The sequence below is a fragment of the Falco punctatus genome (genome assembly GCF_963210335.1).
Source record: "Falco punctatus genome assembly, chromosome: 1".
NCBI classification, from domain to species: Eukaryota; Metazoa; Chordata; class Aves; order Falconiformes; family Falconidae; genus Falco; species Falco punctatus.
Genome location: NC_137580.1, coordinates 89,024,231 through 89,047,904, shown reverse-complemented (window position 1 = coordinate 89,047,904; position 23,674 = coordinate 89,024,231). Strand labels below are relative to the sequence as shown.

General features: G+C 42.2%; 1 protein-coding gene across 1 annotated transcript in view; it reads left to right on the top strand.

Moving 5' to 3' along the window:
* Window positions 1–23,674, top strand: part of BCR (BCR activator of RhoGEF and GTPase) — a 105,092-nt gene that overhangs the window by 42,954 nt on the left and 38,464 nt on the right. The window contains exons 2-6 of the mRNA XM_080391642.1: window positions 6,795–6,979; window positions 17,065–17,169; window positions 17,677–17,862; window positions 21,527–21,634; window positions 23,352–23,412. Coding sequence (XP_080247768.1) covers window positions 6,795–6,979; window positions 17,065–17,169; window positions 17,677–17,862; window positions 21,527–21,634; window positions 23,352–23,412 — 645 coding nt within the window. The remainder of the gene's footprint in view (window positions 1–6,794; window positions 6,980–17,064; window positions 17,170–17,676; window positions 17,863–21,526; window positions 21,635–23,351; window positions 23,413–23,674) is intronic.

Here is a 23,674-nt window from a genome sequence, read left to right as displayed (position 1 = left end):
GGGAGGGAGGGTGGAGAGAACCACCAGCTGTCTTGCTGTTTCTATATGTAAGGTACATTGCTTTCTCCTTCTTCCATCTCAAAAATAAGATGCAGTTCTCAATCTGTACATGCATGTATACACATGCATTCACATGTGCACACACAGACACGCCTTTGCCCTTAAAAGAAAATGAAACATTGGGTAAAATGTACATCTGACATACTTGTTTCTGCAGCCACTTAACATGCTGCAGAAAGGTGAACTATTACAAGGTGAGAGGGAAGGATGCAAGCCTGAAGTGGATATGCTGATTTCAGGAAAACCTGCTGAAGTTTTGGATTCACAGAACCCCTTTTTTAGTTTCTGTGTAAGCTGTAGTTGGCCTTCCAATGTTCAGCTGCATATTTAGAAACCTACATTTCTGGGGTACTCCCCTTTCATCCTTTTCCCGAAAGAGTGCTTCCTTGCAGGTTGTCAATGTACAGAATGCTTTCAGAGCCCATTTCATGTCTGCAGAAGGGAAACTGCAGCTTGGCTGCATTGTATGAAACCGCTTGTTTAACGCTGCCTTGGTTTTGTGTGCTGATGGGTGTTTCCTGTGGGTGGGCTATGTTATGTATTTCACTGCAATTCTTCTTCTTGCAACTCATGCTCCCAAACAGCTTGTTCAGCAGCGGTAAGCAAGATCATCCTCTGTGGACATTTTCCTTCTATGGCAAACAAAGTGGTGCCTTGTAAGAGTCTGTCAGCACTGATAGTTGGATTCTCTTCATGCACTTAATGGAGAAATACAGTATGAGGCCATAGGCAGGCTGGGAACTAGCTTTTGTTACTTTTTGCCTTTCTGTTTTCCTGCTCGTCTAATATTAAAGAATGAACTTGCAAACTAATGGGATTTTTTGTTGCTAAGTGAATTGATTTTGTATTTCAGTGGGGGCTTCAGGTTTCACTAAACATCTTTACAGGTAGATGTACTGTCTACACAGAGAAGAAATACAGAACATGAAGGAGATAATTTGTTTTGAATCTGTTTAGTATCCTAGGGGAGCCTTTTGTTCATCAATCTAAGAACAAAGCTGTAGGGATTTGACATGGTGAATGTATCTCCACCCCCCCACCCCCACCCCCCCGATTCATTGTGGGGCAGAAGAAAATCATTGTTTGTGGATCTCGGTTTTGGGTGAAAGTGTACAAAGTATTGAGCACGCTATTTCCTTGTTTTGGAAATGATTATTCAGAAGGTGTCAAGGAAATAAGCAAAATGCTTAGTTTTCCATAGTTTAACTCTTCTGGTTTTTTTTAGAAAGTGCTGCTGTATTCCCTAGGCAACAGCATTCACAGTCCATCCACACTGATGTACTTCTACGTGTGCTCAGCACTGGGACTGAATCCCTGATCCTTCTCCAAGCAGCCTGCCAGCACTAAGAAATAAAATTACATGACTCTCTATTATTTATCACTAAGCAAATGGTAGTATGTAAAAGCTGGAGCTAAGGTCAGTAAGGCATGTTAGTAACGTAAAGGTTACAAAAAAAAGAAAAAAGAAAAAGCGTGTTGCATTCTGGTAACTTGCCTCCAAACCAGCCATGTGTAAATCCCAGGAAGTGACTGAACTTCAGTCTAAAGAAACTCAAGCAGTGTTTTGCAAATATGATGTCTTAGGTTGCAGTACAAACTTTTAAGTATACTCACCCCTGAACTATCATGCATGTATCCTTTCCGTTTGGATTTCTGTGCCGTGAACTAGATCAGAGAGCTGATCCAGCTTAGAAGGGAAGTGTGTCAAAGATATTTTTCTTTGAGCTGGCTGAGTTCTTTATCTGGGCCATAGACATCTGTGGGGTTGCAGAACTAAGGGGATAAGAGGGGAAAGGCCATGCAGAGGTTTATGACTTGGTGGGGGAAACCTTAAACCCTGTTGCTGCCAAGACAATGTGTTGTCAAACTATGGCCTCACACGTTCCTTGGCATAGAAACACAGAGGCAGAGGTTGCAAACTGCCTTAGCCCTCTTCTGCTCTGCAGCTGTAGGAATGTTTTTGGAATGAGTATAGACATTACAAACTTGTGCTAGCCTTGGTACCATTTACAATGAAGCCACAGTGATGTGGGCCTTTGGTATGAGGTGCAACTCCCCCTCCCCCTCCAGGATTCTGGGTATTTACTTAGGCAGGCAGGTCTGAGCTGCAGTGGCTTCGCTGCTCTTTTAGCAGGATTAGCTGGAGCACAGCTAGCTTGGAAGCTTTGCTGCATGCTGCTGTTAAGCCTCTCAAGCAGCTATGGATGTTGTGATGCTGTGAAAGTATGACACATGCATTTGAACCATTGTGTGGCCCTGGATTAGACTCAGCTAATCTTCCTTTTTACTTAGAAGTTAATTTCTTTTTCCCTTCCTGCTTTCAAGTTAGATCTATGACTTGATTTCATATTCCCAAAGAATGAATGCGGCACCCAGCAGGAAGGGTGTAGGCAATAGGACAAGGGAACAGTGTTGCCATGCTGTCTGAGGGCCAGTGAATTTTTTGTGACTAACTGTAAATTTGTTAGATTTTTCCTTACCCCCCAGCCAGGTGGAATTCAAGGCAGTGATGGAGAGGAGCAGTTCAGAAGAGTGGAAGAACAGCAAAATAAAGAAAAGTCATATTAAGTCTGAGAAAACCAAAATAAAATGAAAAGGGGACAGAGATGAGAAAGGTGGTGAAAGGATGAAAGCAGTAACTAAGGAGGGGGATAGTAGAAAAGACTCATGAAAGCTGGAGCAAAGCAAGGCCAGGGAGGCTGTTGCTGTCGGAACCAAAGGTGGAAGTAAATGCTTGAGGTTTTTAGCAGAATATATGAATTGGTGATGAGCCTTTTATCTGCAGGTAGTGCCCTGCACTTGAAGATTGTGCTGGTGCAGGAGAGGGGTACTGTGAGAGAATGTCAGAGGACCAGTGGTAGAAATGGCAACTTCTAGGTGCTGAGAGGGCTCGTTTCTGTTAAGTCACAACTGCTGCTCTTCTCTGTGGGATGGGATATCTTACAGAGAAGGAGAAAGGGGGCCTGCTGCTGAGGTGGGAGGAGCATGACACCTGAGTAATGTCCTCAGTATCTGTCTCTGGTGCTCTCTCCATACAACATGTTTGAGTCCATCATCCTTGTATGCGAGCCCATTTCCTTAGTTGTCCCTTGTCAGCAATTGCCTGTTGTTCCTGTGTTTCATCTTTTGCTTGTTTTGATGGTTGTGTTACTGATGTCTTACTGGCTGACCCTAAAAGGAGAGTAAGAACCCTCTCTCTTAATGTTCACCCTACCTGAGACACCGGCTAAGAAACCAAGTGCTTTTGCTTAGGCCCACCTGCTCTCTCCATTTGCAATCTACAACAGCAGCACCCAGAGCAGCTGGAAGTGCCTGAGCAGGTGAGCTCCTGGGTCTAATAATTTTGCGCTGGTCTTTTTGCTCCCAGGTAGAGCCTGAACAGCCTGTGCAGCATTGCACTGGGTTTAGGAGATCTGAATAACCTCGTTTCCCTAGCAACAGTGGTCTCTTTAATCACAGAGACACGAGTCTACCTCTGTTATTAGTGTTAAGACTTGCGTAGTGTATCTGGCTGTGGTAATACTTTGCTTCTGTTGGAAAAAAATGGTAGAATAAAAGCAAGACGGTTCCTCTGCCTTGGAGATAATTAAAATCTCCATAGGTGGATTTCAGTGCTGTATGCAGCAATAATAGAAAGAAGAGGGATTATAACTACTTTTAATCTTTTTAATGTGTGAAGGATCCCTGGAGGATACAGAAAAAAAGTTTTAAATTCTGTGTGGAGCTTTCTGTGGACAGATCTCATGACAGTCTGTGACACTGATTCATTCCTTGTTGAGATGTGTTATTTTCATTTTTATGGACAGGCAGACCAAGTGATTCAAAGGTAGACTGAATTTTGTTGCAAAGCTAGCAATAAATCTCTTCTGAACCCAAGTCTTCCACTGCCCTTTCCTTCAGTTTCAGATAAAGGTTTCCCTTTGCAGTAGGAGACAGAACATGTTATGGAAGTGTGAAGCCTGCTTTTTAGCAGGAGAAAGTGAGGAAAGTGAAAATGCTGTGATTCATTGCAAGCCTTTCTGCTAATATATTTTAGTCTGCATTCACTCCCCCATTAACAGAAGTGGAGCAAACTATAAAATTTGAATGTGAGCATCGGGAGTAAAAGAAATATGCATGCTTTGCTTTCTGCACAGTAACTTGGTTTTGTTACTGCATTGTGTGCAGGAGAAACTGGTTTGGATAGGAGTAGTTTGAAGAAACTACTGAAAGAAAAAGAACTGTTGCTTGATCAAAGGCATGAAGCTTACGTAGGTGCCCAGTACTGATGTTCTTCCTTGGATAATGCCAGGCTAAATTGTCAGGAATGCCTTGCGGGCTTCTTGGGTTAGAAAGTTGCACAAGGAACAGCTGAATGGAAAACAGGTATCTGCACTCTTCCACTGAAGTTAAATGGTGTTAAGGTTTTGGTTTTTATTTACGTATTATTATTTTTTTAATTATATGGCATATATAGTGCAGAGATGCAAGGAGACAGTCATCCTCCTTCCTGTTTACAGTTCTGGTTTCTGGAATCAAAACAGTCCCTTAACTTTCTGGCCAAACAGAAGACCATCCATCTTGTGTGTGAGGAGTCTATTTTTATTTTTCCTTTCAGTGTTTCCTTGCCTGTTCAGGTAGTGCAAGGTAGGGGCCATGCTGTCTTCTCTTACACTTTCTTGTGGCCAAAGAGCTTTTGAAAAGTCCAGCATGACATTTGTTTGACTTGCAGGTGTTGTAGATGATATCCAACTTTGGGATATCTAAAAATATCTTCTGTTTGTGACTGAGCATCCTTATTTCAACAACTCCCTTTCAAGCCTCCGTTTACCAAATCAACTTAATAGGTGACTTCTAAATGGTTGGGGAGCTCTGGAAACCTGTAACAACTAGACAAACATGCCTTCCAGAGAATGTGTAGCACCTTTCTTTTTTTTTCCCTTCCCCCCCCACCCTCCCTCTGTGGTCTTGCACAATCTAATGAGTCTTTTGAGGAACTCTGAGAGCTTGACCACAAGGTAATACCATGAGCGGGTGGGTGACATAAAGCTCATTGAGCTTGTTAAAATAATATTGACATGCTCCTTCAGCAGCCTAAAGGCCTCGTATACAGCTGTTATTTAGCTGGGTGGTATTTGGTATGGACTGAGACAGAGGCTCACTTCTACAGTGCATTTATTGTTGGATTTTCAGTATATTGTTTGCATAAATTCCCTAGACCAGCTCTCCCTCCTGAATAAGCCACACGGATCAAGTTTTATTCTGTTCCAGACAAAGTTCACATCCTTTACTGGAATGAGTCATGCTTTAACGAAGTTTACTGTGGGGGAGGAAAGTGGGCTTTAAAATGTTACTCCTCCACCCTGCCTTACTGATGTATAACAGGATTATTAGTATGCTTGGCAGCTGCTGCTTATTATTTTCGCAGAACCTGGATATTTGTGAAAACTAGTAAAAAATGGTTCTACTTGTGTTCAAGTGTGAATTTAATGCAGAATTTTAAACATATAAGAAAAAAGCTTTGTGTGTGTGTGTGGCTTTGTCTTCCATCAGGCTCAGTAAAAGTGGATCTAGCTTATCTCCCTGTGGTTATTTTTCAGTTTTGGGAGAAGAGTGGCATTTTGTGACTCGTAACTGAAAGAGGAGGAGGAACTCTAACATTTTGCATTCAGTGGCCCCTGCATGGCTATTACTGTTACACACAGCACCCTTCTGGGCATTGACAAGTGAATGTGCTTCACAGGCCAGTGTAACTTACATGAAGGGTGCCTCCAGCTTCTCTCGGGCAAGATGTATGCGACGCGGTGCCACTGTGCAGAATGCAAGTATGTTTCTCTGTGCAGAGAGGTAAAAGACCTTTTAGCCTGTGGTAGAGGGAGCTGATCAGTGTGTGTCCTTCAATACAGATCTTTGCAGAAACAGTCTCTGTGCTAAAGGTACCAGAACCACTTTTAGTACTCATCTTTCCAGCAGAAGCTAATTGATATCTCATGCAATAATGGTTAATTTAACTCTTCATGCCAACCATTCTTTTTTGTTTATTTGGGTGTTTTTGATTGGGTGGTTGGGGGTTGTTTGTTTGTTTTATGTGGGTGGGTGAGGTGGGGTGTAGGAGGTAGCAGGGTGGTGATTTGTTCATTTGTTTATGGAGTTAGTCTCAAAATTGAGGAGGAGGAGGAGGGGCAGCCAGTAGAGGAGCGCCTCTTAGGATTTTGTTTTGGCAGTAGGCCTGTTCACTTGACATGTAAGACCTTTCTTTCCTAGTCCTCTTGTTCCTGAGAGGTCTGGAAAGAGTTATGTTTCTCCCCTGAGCTATGTATTATCTATGATTGCTAAACTGGCAGGGGCATCATCTGTTCTTTTTCTACAGAAAAAAACAGGTTCTCTTACCCTAACCCCACTATGTTTTGAAACCCAGGCTGCATAACTTGCATGGAGCCTGCAAAAGGATTTATTTTGATACTAATGCTTTTGAAGGAAAACTTGAGGGAAGGAGCTGTAATTAAATGAACGCCAATGTTAGATATTCTAAAGTACTTTACCTTTTAGGACTTGGAATGAGTGAAGTGAATGTTTGGTGACAACTTGAGTTTAATTACCTTTATGCCTCCACTTGATCTATATTTAACGATTACTGAATCAGGGTTTACTGATAAGTAATCATAATAGGTGGGAGGCAGGCAGTGCCTTGGTTGACCAGGCTGTCTCATGTCCAGGTTGACTCTGACCAGACAGATTTTTCTCCTGTTTTACAGATGCTTCATTCAGTGGCACGCCACCTAGCTATGCGTATGATGCAGACCGTGCTGAAGAGCAGAGACGACATCATGATATGATGCCCTATATTGATGACTCACCATCCTCCTCACCCCATCTCAGTTCCAAGAGTCGAGGCAGCCGAGACACCCTATCTTCAGGGTCTCTGGAATCTACAAAATCAGTGAGTCCTTTCTGTGTTTTGGAGTCAGCAAAGCCTTGTAGGTTTGCAAGGGATGGACTGCTTTAATGGGGAGCAAAGACAGGGATTGCCAACACTGTAGGACAGATAACCTGACAGAATAGAGTCAGTCAGTGCCTGATTGATACTGTATATTTAAAACTAAACTGGGGTTTCTAGCTGATGCTAAGCCTAAACTTACTTTAAGGGATGAGTGTTGTGTGTATGATTTTTAAGCCTCAGTTTTCCAACCTTTGTGAATTTTAGTGCAGAGAATAGGTGACTAATTGCTGTTGAGAGGGTCTCTAAATACCAGATATTTTGAAAAGGGGACTCTGGAACAAAACATCCCACATTATGATGTTCATACATCTGTGCATGTGGGTGGTCATTGCTGTTCACAGGGGAAAATAGAGAGTTGCTTTCAGGTAGGTTAAAGGCTTTGATAAAGCATTTAGAATATAAGATGTGTTTCCTTTACCCTGTGCAAACAGAATAACAGGAATTAAAACTGCCACCTCCAAAGTATGGTGACTTTGGGTGTGAGATGGCCGCTTATAAAAAAATCCAAGTTTTCACTAAATAGCTATCAATTACGGCAGATAAAAATTTCGGAAGGGACCACTTGGCCTGACCTGTGGTTTGATGTGGACCTTCAGGCTATCTTGCTTTATATTTGCTTCAGGTTCAGTAGCATGGCTATACCTTGGAACTTAAGGAAAATTTCTGACTTTGTTTTCACGGTAGTCTTGGTAGAGAGTCTGCTGTTTGCCTTTGTAAGTAACTATTAACTCTGCTGTTTTCGCAGTCAAAAAATCTGTTTCAGCTTGAATTAATCTGTTTGACTTTCAACCTTTGCTTCTCTTTAACCTTTTGCTTCCTAGATTGTAGAGCATTTCAATCCCAAATTGCCGTTTCCCTGAATATCTTTGTCATCTGCAAACTTTTGGTTCCCCAGGTCATTCATAAAAATGCTTAATAGCACAAAGACAACTGTCACTTCCTTCCTACTGTGTTTCTAAGAAAGCGTAGCCAAACAACCTTGAATTCCCACATTGTAAATGACACTTTGAAATCTGTCATTTAAGTGGTTCAACTTATGTGTTGGCTTTATATCGTTCCGTCCTGTTAATTAAGATGTCATGGGAGAAGATGATGGATATTTTACAAATATCAGTGTACATGTAAATCAACACACTCACCTTTATCAGACCCTTTTATTTATCTTGCATCAAAATGATTTTGAGAGTCTTGACAAGTTCCACAAACCATTGCTACAAAGCATTCATAGTATACATCTTTCTATTACTCCTTATTCGTTAGTACCATATCATATGCTTACTTGCTTTTTCTAGGATGAATGTTAGATTAAGAAGCCTGCTTGAGACAGTGTTCTTGTTCTTTCTCATTTATAAAAATGCATTGGCAAGATCTTTTAAAGCATTATCAAGTACATATATTGTGGATGTTTGCTTAATTTTGTTGGACTGTTAAGTATGGAATCTAGTTAGCTGCTTATGCTATTAATTCTGAGATTTTTTTTTATCTCTCAAGATGAGAATTCTTGTGATGTGCAAGAGGCTTTTGAATGAAAAAATGATCATTAGTAAATTCAAAAGCTCTAGGAATGTTTTAATATTGGCTTGAGGTTTCCCGGTTTTGTTTCTCAGGATGAAGGAAGAATGCCATGTGGCTACATATGGCTGAGAATTATCTTCAAAGAAACAGTTGTCATAGTGCCTGTAACTGGAGGCCTGGAAGGGACACTGCCTAATATTTAATTTTGTTATTTATTTGTTTGAGTATTGCCTCATAAGCACTTAACAGTAGTTAATTTCAAAGTTACCTTACTAATGCTGGAAGGCTGCCTTTTTAAAAATAATTTTTAACATAAATGGCTGCTTTCTTCTTTCTAACTATAAAAAGATGGTTTATGGCTTCCAAAAGAAAGAGGTATCCTGATACAGATTAGACTTCTAATCATGAACCTCAGCAGCTTCAGTTGATCCTGTCTGTAATTAGTCCATAAATGACAATGCGACTCATGAAGGACTGTCCCTGGCAAGGAGGAAGAGACTAATTTATGTATGGTTGCAGTATTTCCCAAACAAGTTAAACTTTCTGTCATCACAAGTTGTTAGATGGCTTTTACTGTAGTTCCGTTCACAGATGTAGTGGAAGAGAGTCAGTAACAAAATTGTGTCAAATACACTGTGCTGAGCTAAGCACATAAGATGTATTGGACGAGAAATACCAGGACATGTATTTTCTATTTTCTTTTTCACTACACTTGATTAGCAGGAAAATATTTTTTGTTTACCTGTGTTTGCTTTTATAGTAGTCTCCTTGCCCTTTTACATCTTTCTTAGGTGCCCGCAATTACTTCTGAAAATCTTAGTTTATGACCAGAGTCTAGAAATCAACAGTTAAGTGTGTGACAATACAACACATGTACTATATACACACCACTCTGACAAAATACTAATATTGTAAAGTTATTCAGAAGTTAGGAAGTGGTGATGGTTAATAAGCCTTGCCTTGTGGCTGTAGCCTTGTCTCTTGAATCACGATGATAACTATAAAAGAAACTATAATTTCATCTTTTTTTCTGTGGTATTCATGCATTGTTCAGCGTATATAGTGAATGATACCGGATTCGGTATTTTCTCTCTAGAGCTCTGTGTATACCTTATTTACAGGATGCTGGGCAAACTCTGCTCTCAGCACAACAGTACTCATTTCCTTTTGACATGACCATTAACTCCAAATACAGTTGGAATGCTACGCAGGTCTTAATTATCCTTGCAATGTTCCTGTGAGATAAGAGGATGGTATGTTCACTAACCACAGGTAATCAAGGCAGACAGATTATAGGAAAAGCATCTGCTAATTTTGGGTGCTTAATGTGAGATGCGTAATGTTGTGCAAAACCAAGTTCTGACTTTTAATGCAGTTTTCTTCACATTTAAAGTAAAATCCCTTTAATTTCACTTGCAACCAAGAGTTAACAACACTCCAGTCAGGCACTCAGAAAATGGAAAACATTCCAACCAATGATTTTTATTTTTTTAAAGTGTCCTAAGTAATTCACTTAGCATCACACAGGCATAGCAGCATTCTTGTGTGGTGCTCATCTGCCTTATCCATGAGACCAGCCTTCCACTTGGAGACTGGGTTGTTGCTGTCTGGATATTTGAGGGCATTTTGCTTTGACTTATTTTGTGAGCTTGTTTTCCGCTTTGTATTTTTTCTGCCAAGTGTCTGACTAAGTCCTTCTGCCTCCTTGTAGCAGCTGTCGCCTTTGGTTGGATAGTGCATCAGGGTTCCACCTGGTCTACCCAGCCAGCATAAAAAATGTGCAGAGTGGCTGAGAGCAGTGTCTCTTTCTAAAAAAGAATGAAGGGATACCTCCTGGAGTACTTGTGGAGGGGCTTCGTGTTGTTCTCTCAGTGTGGGGAGTAAACAGCTCCCTGTTCCATGTTCCAGGAAGTGAGGGCCATAATTGACTGCCAGAAGGTTTGTGGTGTTCTGCACCTTGTCATTTGGGATCTCTTTTCCAATCCCCCCTACCACCTGTGTCATATAAGCAGACTAAAAGAAGCTGGCTGGTCTGCCTCCAAACTGTACCACTTAAGCCACCTCTTATGTATTCATATTCCACCTGCTGTGTATCCATTACATAAACTTCTGTTGCTATCCAAGGAGGGTGACAAGGTGCACCAGCATTAGTTTTGTCTGTGACCCAGAGAGGACATAATTAATCAACATGGGTGTTTGTAACGTGGATCTTGGCATCCCTTGACTTGTCATTTTTGTGGTAAGGAGGCCTTAACAAATGTTTGCATTGAGCAAGCTAGGTCGTACCCCCTCTTCTGGCTCTTCCAGAATCTCGTGCTGAGCTGCTGACGCATGTCCTGGTATAAAGCCAACGCTTCTGCCAAACTTTGTTGCTCTGAAGCAAGCTTACAGGGGAAAGAGGAAAAAGGAGAAATAGGTTCCACTAACACTTAAGTTGTTTGTTTATTTAACTTGAGAAGTGATTTAATTTTCCTGAACCTTGCTTTCTGTAACAGTTGAGCTGTTGTGACTGAACTTTCCAAAAATTCTGGAAACCTTGGAAAATTCTTGGAAAATGTCAGCCCAAATGTTTGCCAAATAAGACAGTGCTGGTAGCTTCAGAAGGTGTCAGACAGTCTTTGTAATAGGTGGTGATGTTTCACTCCCAGAAAGAGACAACGTATCTGTCTTCGCCATGCAGCTGGGATGAAAAGTGGAGAAGATATCTGGATAGAGTTAGAGGAGGACAGAGCAAGAGCTTGCTACAGTATTCTTGGGGCACAGGGAAGTGCTGGGACAGCTGGAAGGTTAGTGACTGACACTCTTCACTAGAGAAGAGTTATTGCCAAGAGTTTTGGAGTGGATGGGTTGCAGCCTGGAGGCTAAAGGACCGAGAGAGGATGGGAAGCTTCAGTCATCATGATTCTATTGACAGTACTTATGTGGGGAGAGATTACAGTTGATCGAAAGAGTAGAAGCAAGAAAGGCCTTTCAAGATCTGGTCGCTCTCAAAGCCAGGCTCAAAGATGTGTGTGGGGCTCTATGGAGGTGGGCGCAGGGCAGCCAGTGGAAAGGCAAAACTGCTGCTACTCCCTCAGGAAAGGAGGGGAGTCACTTTTCTAGAGTTTAGAAGATGAGGTTTTTGCCAAAATAGATCTCTCCAATTCTTGTATGTATCATACCCAGGGAGGCAGGACTGCTAAAGCTGAGCTACTAACTCCTACTTCCCGTTCTGTTTGGAGGGGAAATTGGCTGGTACTTGGAGATTTCCAGGTAGAATTTCGCTTCCATTTTCAGCCGTGCAGTTTGCAGTTGGTGCAGCATTGGCAGTTATTGCTGGTCCTCAGACCAGATTCTTCTGTTCTCACTATTTGCCAGCTACATGGAAAGCAGGGCTATAGCAGAGCAGGTTGTGGATTTTTCTCTGAGCTTCATCCCAAGGGGGTCCAGAAAAGTTGACCTCTGAAGCTACATCAGTAAATGGGATATATTGCTCTGCTTGCTACTGCTGTTGCTAGCTTGTCTTTCCCTCTCCAGCATTTCTAAATCCTTCTACTTTCTTCCTCTGAGTATTTGGTTTTGTTTGTTTGTTTTGTTTTACTGTCACTTTCCTCTCGCCACCCCCAACAGATGCAACTTTTCCTTTTTATTGTCCAACTCTTTGCTCCTTAAGGGCTCTGCCTGGATGTACAGCCCTTCCTGAGGAGAGCTGGCACACCAGTACTGATGTTATAAATAATGTTGGCTCCTCTCCCTGCTCCTTCCCTTCCCTGCATGGAGCATGATTGGCTAGATTACAGAATTTGCCCTGTTTAGTATCACCAAGACAATGAGACACCTCCAGCCTGTTTAGCTGAAGCGTTCAAAGATATTTACATTTTAAAAATTGAAATTAATAGTTTTTCTTCCATAGGCTGTCAACTTCTGTATGAGATTCTGAGCTGTCCTTAGGGGAAACCTCTCCTTTGAACACATTCATTACACAGCATATGAACACACTGTACCAAAGGAAGGTCTGAAAGTTAAAGTGCCTTTTATACGCCCACTTTGAATCACTGATTCTCTTTACAGAGCTGCCTTGGCAGCAACCACTTTGCAAAATCTTGTGTGTTGTGGTTTCTAGATTCTTAATCTGTGTTCTTCTAACATTTGCAAGAAAACAATTATTGCTGTAAATTCAAACAACAACCAGAAAGCCCCAAGTTCTTTAAACGGTCAGGAAGAGCTGAATCTGTCTAATCCTTGGAGCTGGTGAATCTCAGGCTGGCAGTAATTGAATACAACATACAATGCCAACCTGGCTAGTAAATTAAAGTACTTAGGCTGACAAGCTGTAAACACATTCAAAACAGCCGTGGCTCAGGGCCAGTGCATGCATGCTCTGTAATATCTTCAGTGCTTCTAGCCACTCTGACTGGCCTTGGTTTAGGTCACAAGATTACGCTTCTGACTGTGCCTCAATCTTTCTGTTTTTACATCTTTGGAATAGCAAGAACCACCACCCAGTTGAGAAGAAAACACCAGAACCTTACAGGCATGAGATACCTGTGAAACTTCCTTTATACTGCTTTCCACTTTACTTTGTGTTTTCTGTTTTTTTTAAGGTAGTTCATGAGGAGTGGGAGGGAAGGCTTGATTTCTTGCTTGCTTGTTCAGACCTGGCTGGGTGTTGGGTCCTCACAGCTCCCATGGCAGATAGACAGGAATGCTCTGGCTGCTGCCCCATGATAGTCTTGTGAGATAGATTTATTCTGAAACATGGAGGTAGAGAGGCAGCCAAAAGATGGAAGGGCAGTGGAGAAAGGCTAGAAATGGATGCTGGCATCAAAGAGGTAGGGGCAGAGTCAGAACGTGAAATACTAGTCAGACTTGTACAAGTTAAAAAAGGGCTAACCAAGCTGGGTAGGAAGCATGGGATAGGCTGCTGACCACCTGGCACTCCCTGCTGAGTAGTTAGTTTGCCAATACAGGCTGCTCCCATGTCCTGCTGGGAACATCCCATCTGCACTTTGGTTAATAGGTGTATTTTTCCCCTAGCTAATGTGGTCTGGTAGATGTGGTACCAGCTCCTCCCCTTGCCACAAGCAGCTCAAAGATTTCTGACTACCTCCTTGCCAGGGTAGGGGAAAGGAGTCCTCAGCCTTGGCACGTCTCCCTGAACTGGTGGGAAGTTTGATACCTACACCCACGATGTTCCCTCTTTTAACTGCCCTTCTGCCTGGAGTGCAAAAACAGATCAGTCAGTGAGGCTGTTGTGGTCACTGTTGCTCTTTGTTTTCCTTTTTTGTCAGTTACGGGCAAAGCAGAAAATGCCCTTGGCACTGGGTGCATGAGATTTGGTGTACTCTAAGGGGAAAGTGGTTGGACAGCCTCGCAGTATCTCTGCCTGCTAATTACTTTGCTTTGGGTGAGCAGGTGGGCCTGTTCCCAATTCTGTAAGTGAGGGATGTTGTAATACCAAATAATAAACTTACTCCTCCTCTTCCTGATGTTGGCACCAGCTCCCAGTGAGTTTCTCAGTCCTGGAATACATTTCATAACAAGTGTGACTTAAAAAGCACCCTGAGGCTGAAGAAGCATGGGGGCTGTTTTCCAGATGTTCATACAGCAGCAAGAGCTGCTGCTCAGTGCAACCCCAGGTGACATTGTCAGAAAAGGCCTCCCTCAGCAGGGGACACGTGTCCGGGCACTGGCTCTCAGGAGGAAGTACAGAGTGGCAGTACAATGCAGGCAGCATCATCATAGTGTCATATTGATCCCTGACACAGCAGGAGCAGCAGGAGATCATCTTTTCACATATGAGGGATCTGTATGTAAATTTGAGGTACTGCACTGGAAACCTTTTATTGTGCTTGTGTGATTGTTGGATAAACTCCCCGGAGGGTTTCTGCAGCAACTGCTGTACTGTATCTTAAAGCAGCCAGGCTCTGCCCTGTTTGGCTGCATCTGAAGCTGTTTTGCAAGCATCACGCTTGGAAAAGGCTTCTATTAAAAAGGGTTAGGACAATACTATGGACTTTGCAAAGTAACCTTGTGATAGTGGCCAGGAAGGAAGGCCTCTAGTGTGTCCTGGGAGATGTTTGCCTCACTGAAAGCACATCTTTTTTAAAGAGAGGAAATTAACATTCAGACAGAAAATGCTGTCTGTCAGCTGACAGTGCCCAGCAAGAACTGGCTTGTAAATTAAAGCTTTTATTTGTGAAGAGGAAAACTGTTGTGCCACTGTCATGACGGGGAAGTTTGAACCATTTAAATAACTTGTCATTGTGTGCTGCTCTTTATGTTACAAATACCCAGCTGGTTTTTAAATCCTTACCTCCTCCAAGAGAACCTGCTAAAGATAATTATAGTGCTGTGTCAATATTGACCAGTCACCTCATCCTCGGGAGTGTGGACTTTGGAGCACTGTTAGTTTTTATCAATGCTTCTTTGTGAAGCTGCATTTTTCTTTTGTAAGAAGTCTCTGGAAACCCAGAGGTGTTGTTTTGGGTTAGGTTTTTTTGCACCAGGGCTGCTATATCCCTGCCTTTTTGGATGAAGGCAATCTTTGTTAAACATCTTGAGGCTGTCTGTCTTGATTATGGTCTACATACCATACCTTACAAAATGGTCCATGAGGTGGACATCCAGGCACTACTGGTACAGAAATCATAAGGAATGGTCACAATATTGTTGCACACTTCTGTTGGAGCTATTACAGGTAGTCATATGGGTACTCTGTAGATGCACAGAATCTGTTGCAGCATTCATTTTACCGTGCAGTTTGTTACTGGTGTTCTTCTGAAATCATCTGAACACAACTGCTGAATTACAAATTTCTAGCCTCTTAGATGCCCTCTCAAGATGTTAAAAAGCCCTGTGGTTTTTACTGAACCTTACTGAGGAGTGAGGTGCAAAGACAAGTTCTTCTTTCCATCTAGCACCTGATGTGTATGTAAATTTTACTCATTTCCTTAGAACAGCTTCTGTCTGCCACTTCTATTTAAGAAGTGGTGGTGGTATTTGACACCTCACAAAATTTTTATGAGGTAGTCGTTGCAAGGTCTTTTAGCCTAGAAAATAGTTTGTGACATTTAATGAAAGCATTCAAAAATCAGGATAGTTATTGATGAGACTGAATCCAGAAATATCTGGGAGCGTGAGGATCTGTTTCTTTCTTCGCGTGGTGCGTAGGCTCAAAGTCACACTCAGAATGTGACAGTTACTGTCAGCTTACCTATAGTCGAGATACCTTCTGTCCATAATGAACCTCATGTATACATCTACAGGGTTCAAAGTATTCGACCCTAAACTAAATGGAGGGCTTTTTTGTCAGCTATAGGGCTTTATAGTCCGTCAATAGAGTGGTGCATACGGTTATGTTTTGTGATCCTCCTGCTACTGAAATCAATAGCTGAAGATTCCTGCAGATGTTAAAAGGAGTAGGATAGAGCCCCAAACAACCTACCCAAAGCCTTTGAAAAGTATCCACCCTTTCAGATTCAACTACCGACTCTATTGTTAGAGACATTTAGCAATATTAAAAAGTTGCAACAATTGTAAAAAGCCATTTCTGTGAATGACAGAAATAAAAAGAACTAGAAATAAGTTCTATTTATAAGATTATTTATAACCTTCATTGTTCAGCCACATTTTTTTACAGAGTTTATGGAAATACTCAATTTCACTTTATCATGTTAAACATTTTTCAGGTAACAGTTTTGAGATGAAAGATAATTGAAACTCAACAGAGGGGATTACTGCTTCTCTTAACACTTGATGTTAGTCTTCCCTTGATGTGTACATTTGCCCGTGAATGTATTTATTTTTTTCTCTGTCTTCCTTCAGTTGTTTCGTTGAAGAACTCCTTCATGGAATCCCAATAAGAAAATCAGCATGTGTGTTCCAAGTAGTGCTGATTATTCCATCCTCTCACTAAAAATAGACATTGTACAAGCTGGCACTGAAAAATAATTTAGTGAATAGTAGAGAGTGGGAGAAAGAAACAGCCATCTTAACACCGATGTCAGGCTGTAACTGCTGTATATTCATGTGCATCTGTGTCAATGCAGGGGAAATAATCCTGTCTGCATGGAGAAACATGGCTTTGGAGTAAGATCATAGAGGACTCTTGTGGGAGGAGTGAGTAAATTGCACGTAACCAGGAGTCCCCTGAGATTTGTTTAGGAGGATAAATTCTGAATATTTAAGTTCTGAGTTTTGAATTTTGTGAAGAAGTCTGGGCTCCTAATTGAGGCACTGAACTTGGATGACTAAAGCCAACACCTATATTTCATCTAAGTGACATCAGTTGCTGGTAAATAAAAATATCTTTAATGTTTTATATTTACTTATTTCTAGAAACAAGATGCTGAGCACAGGTGGGTTTTTTTAGTCTAAAAGTAAATAAAAACCCCAAGTATGCTATGGTCAGCTGAATGATCTCTTTAACTCTCCATTCTCATTCTTGTTTTTTTTTCTTTCTCTCCAACCCCCCCTTTTTTCCCCCCTTCCTTTTTTATTTTTTTTTCTCCTTGACAACTGCTTTGTAGAGTGAACCAGACCTGGAAAAAGGCCTGGAGATGAGAAAATGGGTCCTGTCCGGAATCCTAGCCAGTGAGGAAACCTACCTGAGCCACCTGGAGGCTCTGCTGCTGGTAAGCGTTTGTGGCAGATGCCATTTCAAACACTGGTACTTGAATTTGATGCTGCTTCCATCCGAGGTTTCCCAGAACTTCACATACCATGGGTTACAAGTTGCTGGGTGCAAAGAGTACCTGTTACTTCCAGTAGAGAAAGAGAGGCTTAAAGAAAGGACTGGATATGGCACACCTAGGGTTAGCGTAGTAGTATCCAGGAGCCCTGTCTTTCAGTATTCTGTGCTAATTATTAGACATGTTGCTGTACAGTTGGGCAGAGATTAAGGAAATCAAGTGCAGAGGGATTTTAATCACACCATTAATATCCTGGGAAAATCCACCTACCAGGGGTGGCTGATCCCCATGACAGAACTTGTTAATGTCTAGCTTTCAGGAGTTGTGTGAATGTAAGTATCACTTATTAATAAGATGAAAAACAGCTCTCTGGAGGGATGTGTTGTAATGTGGCAAGGGTGAAGGTACTTGGTTTGCATGATAACAATTTCCTTTTTTTCCTGATTTCAGCCCATGAAGCCTTTGAAAGCAGCTGCCACCACCTCTCAGCCTGTGCTGACTAGTCAGCAGATTGAGACAATATTTTTCAAAGTGCCTGAGCTCTATGAGATCCACAAAGAATTCTATGATGGGCTCTTTCCCCGAGTGCAGCAGTGGAGTCACCAGCAACGTGTAGGGGATCTCTTCCAAAAGTTGGTGAGTCAGCTACCATCACCACAGTTTCTGTTACCTCCCATTCATCTCGCAAGGGCTGGTACTACTCCCTTTGGTGACTGTGCGTAGTCTGAAGGGATGAAAACCCATAGCTGGGTTAGGTGAGAGGCTTCTAGCTTTACCACTGCAGCAAAAGTGGCTGTTTCATTGCCTTTAATTCAAGACTCGAGCAAGCTATGCTCCTAATACAAATACAGTTTCACAGAAATGTTGAATCTCCAGGGTGTCTGCAGTGTCATCAGACCATTTGCTTTAGAGGAAGATGGGAGAATGGCAGTGTTAAAAAGCATACTTTGAAACACCAACAGCTAAAAATGTTTCATACTATTGCTGAACTACTTGACATGTATTTCCTTCTTTCTGTGGTGCTTTGCTGTATCTTGTACTGATTGTCTCGGTTTTATGGTCATCGCTTTTGGCTTTGCTTTTCTACCACCATCCTGGCCTTTATATTACCTTTGCTGCTATGCTGATGCAGTCCACCTGCTCCTGAGAATCCTCCAAGGAACCTCAACAAAATTCTCTGAGTGCGGACCAGGACAAAGACATATACAGCATATTCCTGAGGCTAAATTAAAATTGCTGAGTTTCTGAGCCAGATGACAAATTGTTTGCATTCTAGGAGATTCCTTTGGCCCCTTTAGCCTCTCCCCTAGCATGTGGAGAAAGCAAAGGATTAAAGGAGCTGTTTTTTCCTTTTCAGAAAAGAAAAGAATCTCTGCATTCCAGAGGTGCCTCTGATTCTCAGGGTAGGAGTGACATTCCAGTGAGGGGGTTATTGGATGAGGAGTGTGCTTTACCAGGGTCACTCAATTGTTAGCAGCTGTGTAGCCCAGCACCATCCCCATCCCCTATGGAGCAGGGGGAGATGGGCCTGGAAGATGATGTTTTCCATGCATGCCAGCAGCTCAAGATCAAAATATGGGAATCTGCTTTTCACTGCCAGCATGTTTTAGCCAGGAGGGGTCAAGTTGGTGCCTTGGTGAGTAGTTCATGGTATGCAATTTGAGCAACTGGTTTAAGAAGACAAAGCCACCTGCTGCTGGTTGCTGAAGCAAAGATATAGAAGGCTGCTGAAAAGTGGAAGCCTCGCAAACTCCATTGAAAGTGTAGTGCAGCAATGAAGATAGCGCTAATTGTAGAAGACCTGAATATAATCTTCACCACGGCTGCCTGTGGAGCAAGCTTTGATTCACTATACAGCTACTTAGGCCTTTGTTTAAGACCATTTCTTGCTGATGGTGGTTGCAAGTGCAGGAGTTAAGCCCATCCAGAACTCTATTTTTATGTTCCCCTGACTCTTCTGCATTTGTTACAGAATTGTTGATTTTGTTGGATTACTGTTGGAAGCAAAGGAGCAAATTGCCCTAGCACAGGAAGCTTTGAGCTAGCTTAGCAGTTTCAGTTTCTGGTGGTTTGGTACAGTATCAGTGGGAATTGTGAACTCTTTGCTGGATGAGATAAAGCTAATAATTCTTGGCAGGCAGTGGGAAGCAGCTAGATGAGAGAGACGGCAAGAGCATGAGGCATTACAAGACATCCATACTGGATGTACATCAAATATTTTGAAGCAGACTGTTTACTTGTGGGCATGCCATGCAATCTGATGATAAACACTGGAATTGTTATTATCCTGAGGTTCCTGGGGACATGAATTTTCTTTAATATCACACAAAACAAAGCACCATGGATTGGAGTTATATAGATAGTGCAGGCAAGGCGTTTTAGAATTTCATGTGGTCTGGCACGGTATGATCCATTTGCAACAGCAGTGACTGTTATTCCACCTTTTTCCTGTTGAAACTAAGGAAAAGGGAAAAAAAAAAAGACGCTAGGCATATGGGAGTGAAAAATGCTTCTCATTTTTGGGGAATATTTTGTATGTATCTCTTATAACTAGAAAGGAAGCACTTTAGAACTGTTCTTAGAAATGATGAAATATTTAGCAAATATTATCATTGATTAGTTTTCAGGACTGGAAAAAAATGTAACCAAAAGCCAGTTATTTCTACCAAAGCTTATTTTTTGCCGTGTGTTGTTTTTAATTGGAAAAGAGAAAACTTAAACCAGCATGAAAACTTGTGTGAGCATTATTGCTTTGATTAGAAACTCAGTTTTTAATTAATATGATGTTTTCATGGCGGCATGTTTAGAGGAGGAAAACAAAAGCTTAGAAAGGCTGTTCAAGAGTAGCAGGAAATGGAAAGAGCCACACAGGAATGGAGAAACTGTAAAGCTCTGCCATGTTAGCTGGCATCATCCAAAACTGAATGTCATAAATCCTGCAAATGATTAGTAATTCTGACTGCAGCTTCTTCACAGAATTGCGTTCCAGTGGCAAATACAGATTTTATTCTCTCCACACTGTATGGGCCAGGTCATCCCTGGTGTAAGTGAGCACAGTTCCCTCCAGCTTCGGTCATAACCATATCATTTTGTATGGGCGTTGAGACTGGTTCCTAATCTTTCAGTAGAATGTGCCCTAGGAAATAGCTTACGATTTCTTAGCCTCTGTTAGCTAAAGAAATTTGTGTAGGCATATGTTTCCTGAGAGTCGCTTTTTCTCTTCCATCGTCTCTTGCACGAAGCTTCATAGGGAATGGGGAACACAATGACTGTGAGACAGCAGGAGAGGAAAAGTGCACTGCGTGGGAAAGTGAACTGCTCTGCCTGTTGCATGTCTTGGGCAGAAGTGTCAGGGAATTTGCAGAAATAATAAGGTTAAGTGCAAGCTCATCTGGTAAGAACTCCTTAATGGAGCCTTATACAGCACTCCACCTGTTGGCTCACCATGCATTTGCAAGCATGTTCAAGCTGCTGAGGTGTTTACAGCACACCCTGTGCAGCCCTGCAGCACAAACCCAGCTCTGCAATCCAGACAACCTTGGAAGCTACCCAGGGATTTCCGGAGCTGGATCTTACGTTCTCTGGCTGCAATTCCTAAGTCAGCAAATGGGACCAGTACTAAGACTCTGTGATAATAATGGCTTATTACTGTACTCTGAGGCCTGTTCCATCTTCTTCTGGACCAATGCTTATTCCTTCTGCTGGAAAAATTGCCATTTTCCATCACCTAGTGCTGCAGTCACTGCCTTCCAAACAGATTTTGCTCTGGATCTTTCTTCTGTATTTTCAGTGCTCCACTGCCCTTATTACGATGTTCACTAGTGCAAATATGGGTTAATATCTGCATTAGGTTTGATTTAGTGTGTCCATCATGCAAAAGCTAACAAGTAGCTTGCTGGGGTCACATTTGTGCTGTTGGGCTGAATCATTCCTGTCTGATTCATATTATGTGGCAAATAGCCAGCAGCTCCACTTACATCAATGAGCTAAAATATTAATAGATACTAATCTGGCAGTTCAGAAGGGAAAAATAGATGGCAGTGATAAGGATGCATCATTCTTGCAGGCTTCCACATCCTTTGCAAGTGAACTTGTTCAGCATACATGGAACTGGGTACATGGGAGCACCTGTGCTGGTTAAGCAAAGCTGACAGGTCAGTGTTGTCTTCCTGGGCCTGCTTAGCATTCCCTGTGATTCTTTGATGTGAAGGAACATGACCCAATCATTAGATACTGAGGCTGGCCATCCCAAACTGTCTTCTTCCCCAGAGTTTATTTAATTTTGTTTTGCTTCCTGCAGGCCAGCCAGCTGGGAGTGTACCGGGCCTTTGTGGATAACTATGAAGTTGCTATGGAGACAGCAGAGAAATGCTGCCAAGCCAACGCTCAGTTTGCTGAAATCTCTGAGGTAATGTCATGGTATTCAGACACACGAGCTGTCTGGATCTGACTAATATCCTTCGATGTCACTCCTGTCTATCCTCCAAGTATCTTTGCAGCCCTGACTTCTGGAGGAGTTGTGACCTCACGTAGACTCACGTCTTCAGCTCATGTTCTTACAGCAATTTATGCTTTGGGCTAATAGAGGTTATCACATAGACAGCCTTTATGTGCTGTTCCCACCCAGGGAATCTTGTAAAAACTGGCATTGCTTTGAACTTCTCAGCTCTGTGCCACCTTCATGCATTTCCAGAAGGGAAAGCTGTATTTAAGTTTCTCACATATTTCTTTTGCTAGTAATGATGCTGACTATGGTGTAAAAAGCCATCCTTAATGGCTTCCATTATGACTGTCAGTGGAGTTGCAGGCTTCGCTGGCATGGAGAGGAGGAGAGGGTAGCTGTCTGTTTAAAAAAGCGAGTGTGTCCACCATAGTTTATAATATTATTCATTGGGCTGCTCTGATTTCCTTTTTTTAAGAGGAATACCTGTGTCAGAGCATTGACATCGAATACTTTTTTAGACTTCCCAGGCCACCAGCTTTACCTGCAGTGCATGGTCTCATTGACTGGCTGTATTGTGGTGATTATGTCTCATATGTGTGTCCTTAAAAAGAAATGGATAATCAGAGCCAAATAAAACTAGGGGCATTTACTGCTCTGAAAAAAATCCTGAGTATATTCAGTATTGTGTGTCCCTTTAGATTTTTATGATAAAGAAGTAAAATAAAGCATGTTCCTTGCATGAAACGAGGGAGGTAAGACTTGCCTGCTGTACTACTCATCAGAGTGCAGATGTCTTCTGTTCTTTCCTTTCCTGAGGATTTTCATCAGGTTCTGGTCCTTTCCCTGACCAGTTCAGTGCTCTAGTGGTGTCCTCTCATCAGTAAGTAGCCTCCCCTGTGCTTTTCTTTCAGTGCTAAAATGCATTTCATGGACTTTCCTGTTTATTAATAGTAATATGTATAGATGATACTATGGTCGTCCCTAGAAGACAGAATAGAGATTAAGGCCCCAGGGTCCTGGGCTCTGTGCAAATGTGATCCCTCGGTTTTGCTGTTTTCTGAAGGGTGATTCTGAAATCATGCTAGTATCTGCTGTATTTGGAATAATGGTGGTGATGCTTTTGCATTTGTGTCCTGGTGAGGATTTCAGAGCTCAGCACACTAATGCATGTAGCTTCACAGTCCATGTGCAGAGAGGGAGGAGTCGCAGGCATTGCTCCTTTTCTTCCATGAAAGAGAACTGACTTGTCCAAGGTCACCCAGCTCTGCGTACAAGTATGAGGAAGTATAACCTGGGGGTACTGAATCCCAATCCTGTACTTTATTTATTGGTGGTGTGCACATGCTGTGACAACAGCTGCATCATTATGGATGTGTCTTTCTCAGGTAATTTTAAAACTCCACCATCCCTGTTGCTGTAGGTGGTTACGTGCTTTGCTGCATCTCTACTGATATGCACTCCTAAGAAAATTGCTTATTTTGAGTTGTGTGGATGCCTGTGACATGGCAATGGTGGATTTACCAAGGAAAGCACGCTTTTCCTTCACTGACTTGAGCTGTGATAAGACTGTCCTCCATTCACACTTAGGCCCTCCCCTGGAGGAGCAGATAGCCTCTTACATTCCCATGTGATATTTCAAGGTGATTGACCATCTGCTATGTGGGTTTTCTTTTTCTTTTAGAATCTAAAGGCTAGAAGCACAAAGGAATCTAAAGATCAGACGACGAAAAATTCCTTGGAAAGTGAGTGATCCATGGAAAGGAGACTGGTTTGTCAGGACTGGATGAAGGCTGTTGCCAAACCTCCACTCTCCCTTTTTCTTTTTAAATGCTGGAAAATTACGGAGTCTCTGCTGGCTCTACCTGGGAAATCAGTTCCCTTTTGCTAAGTAGCAGAGTTGATGCATAGTAAGCTACGTGCATTCATGGGGAAGTCCCTGCCCAGCTTAAAACTTCATCAGTCCCTTTGGGCAGAACCAGGCCAGCCAAAGGACTGCTGTGATTT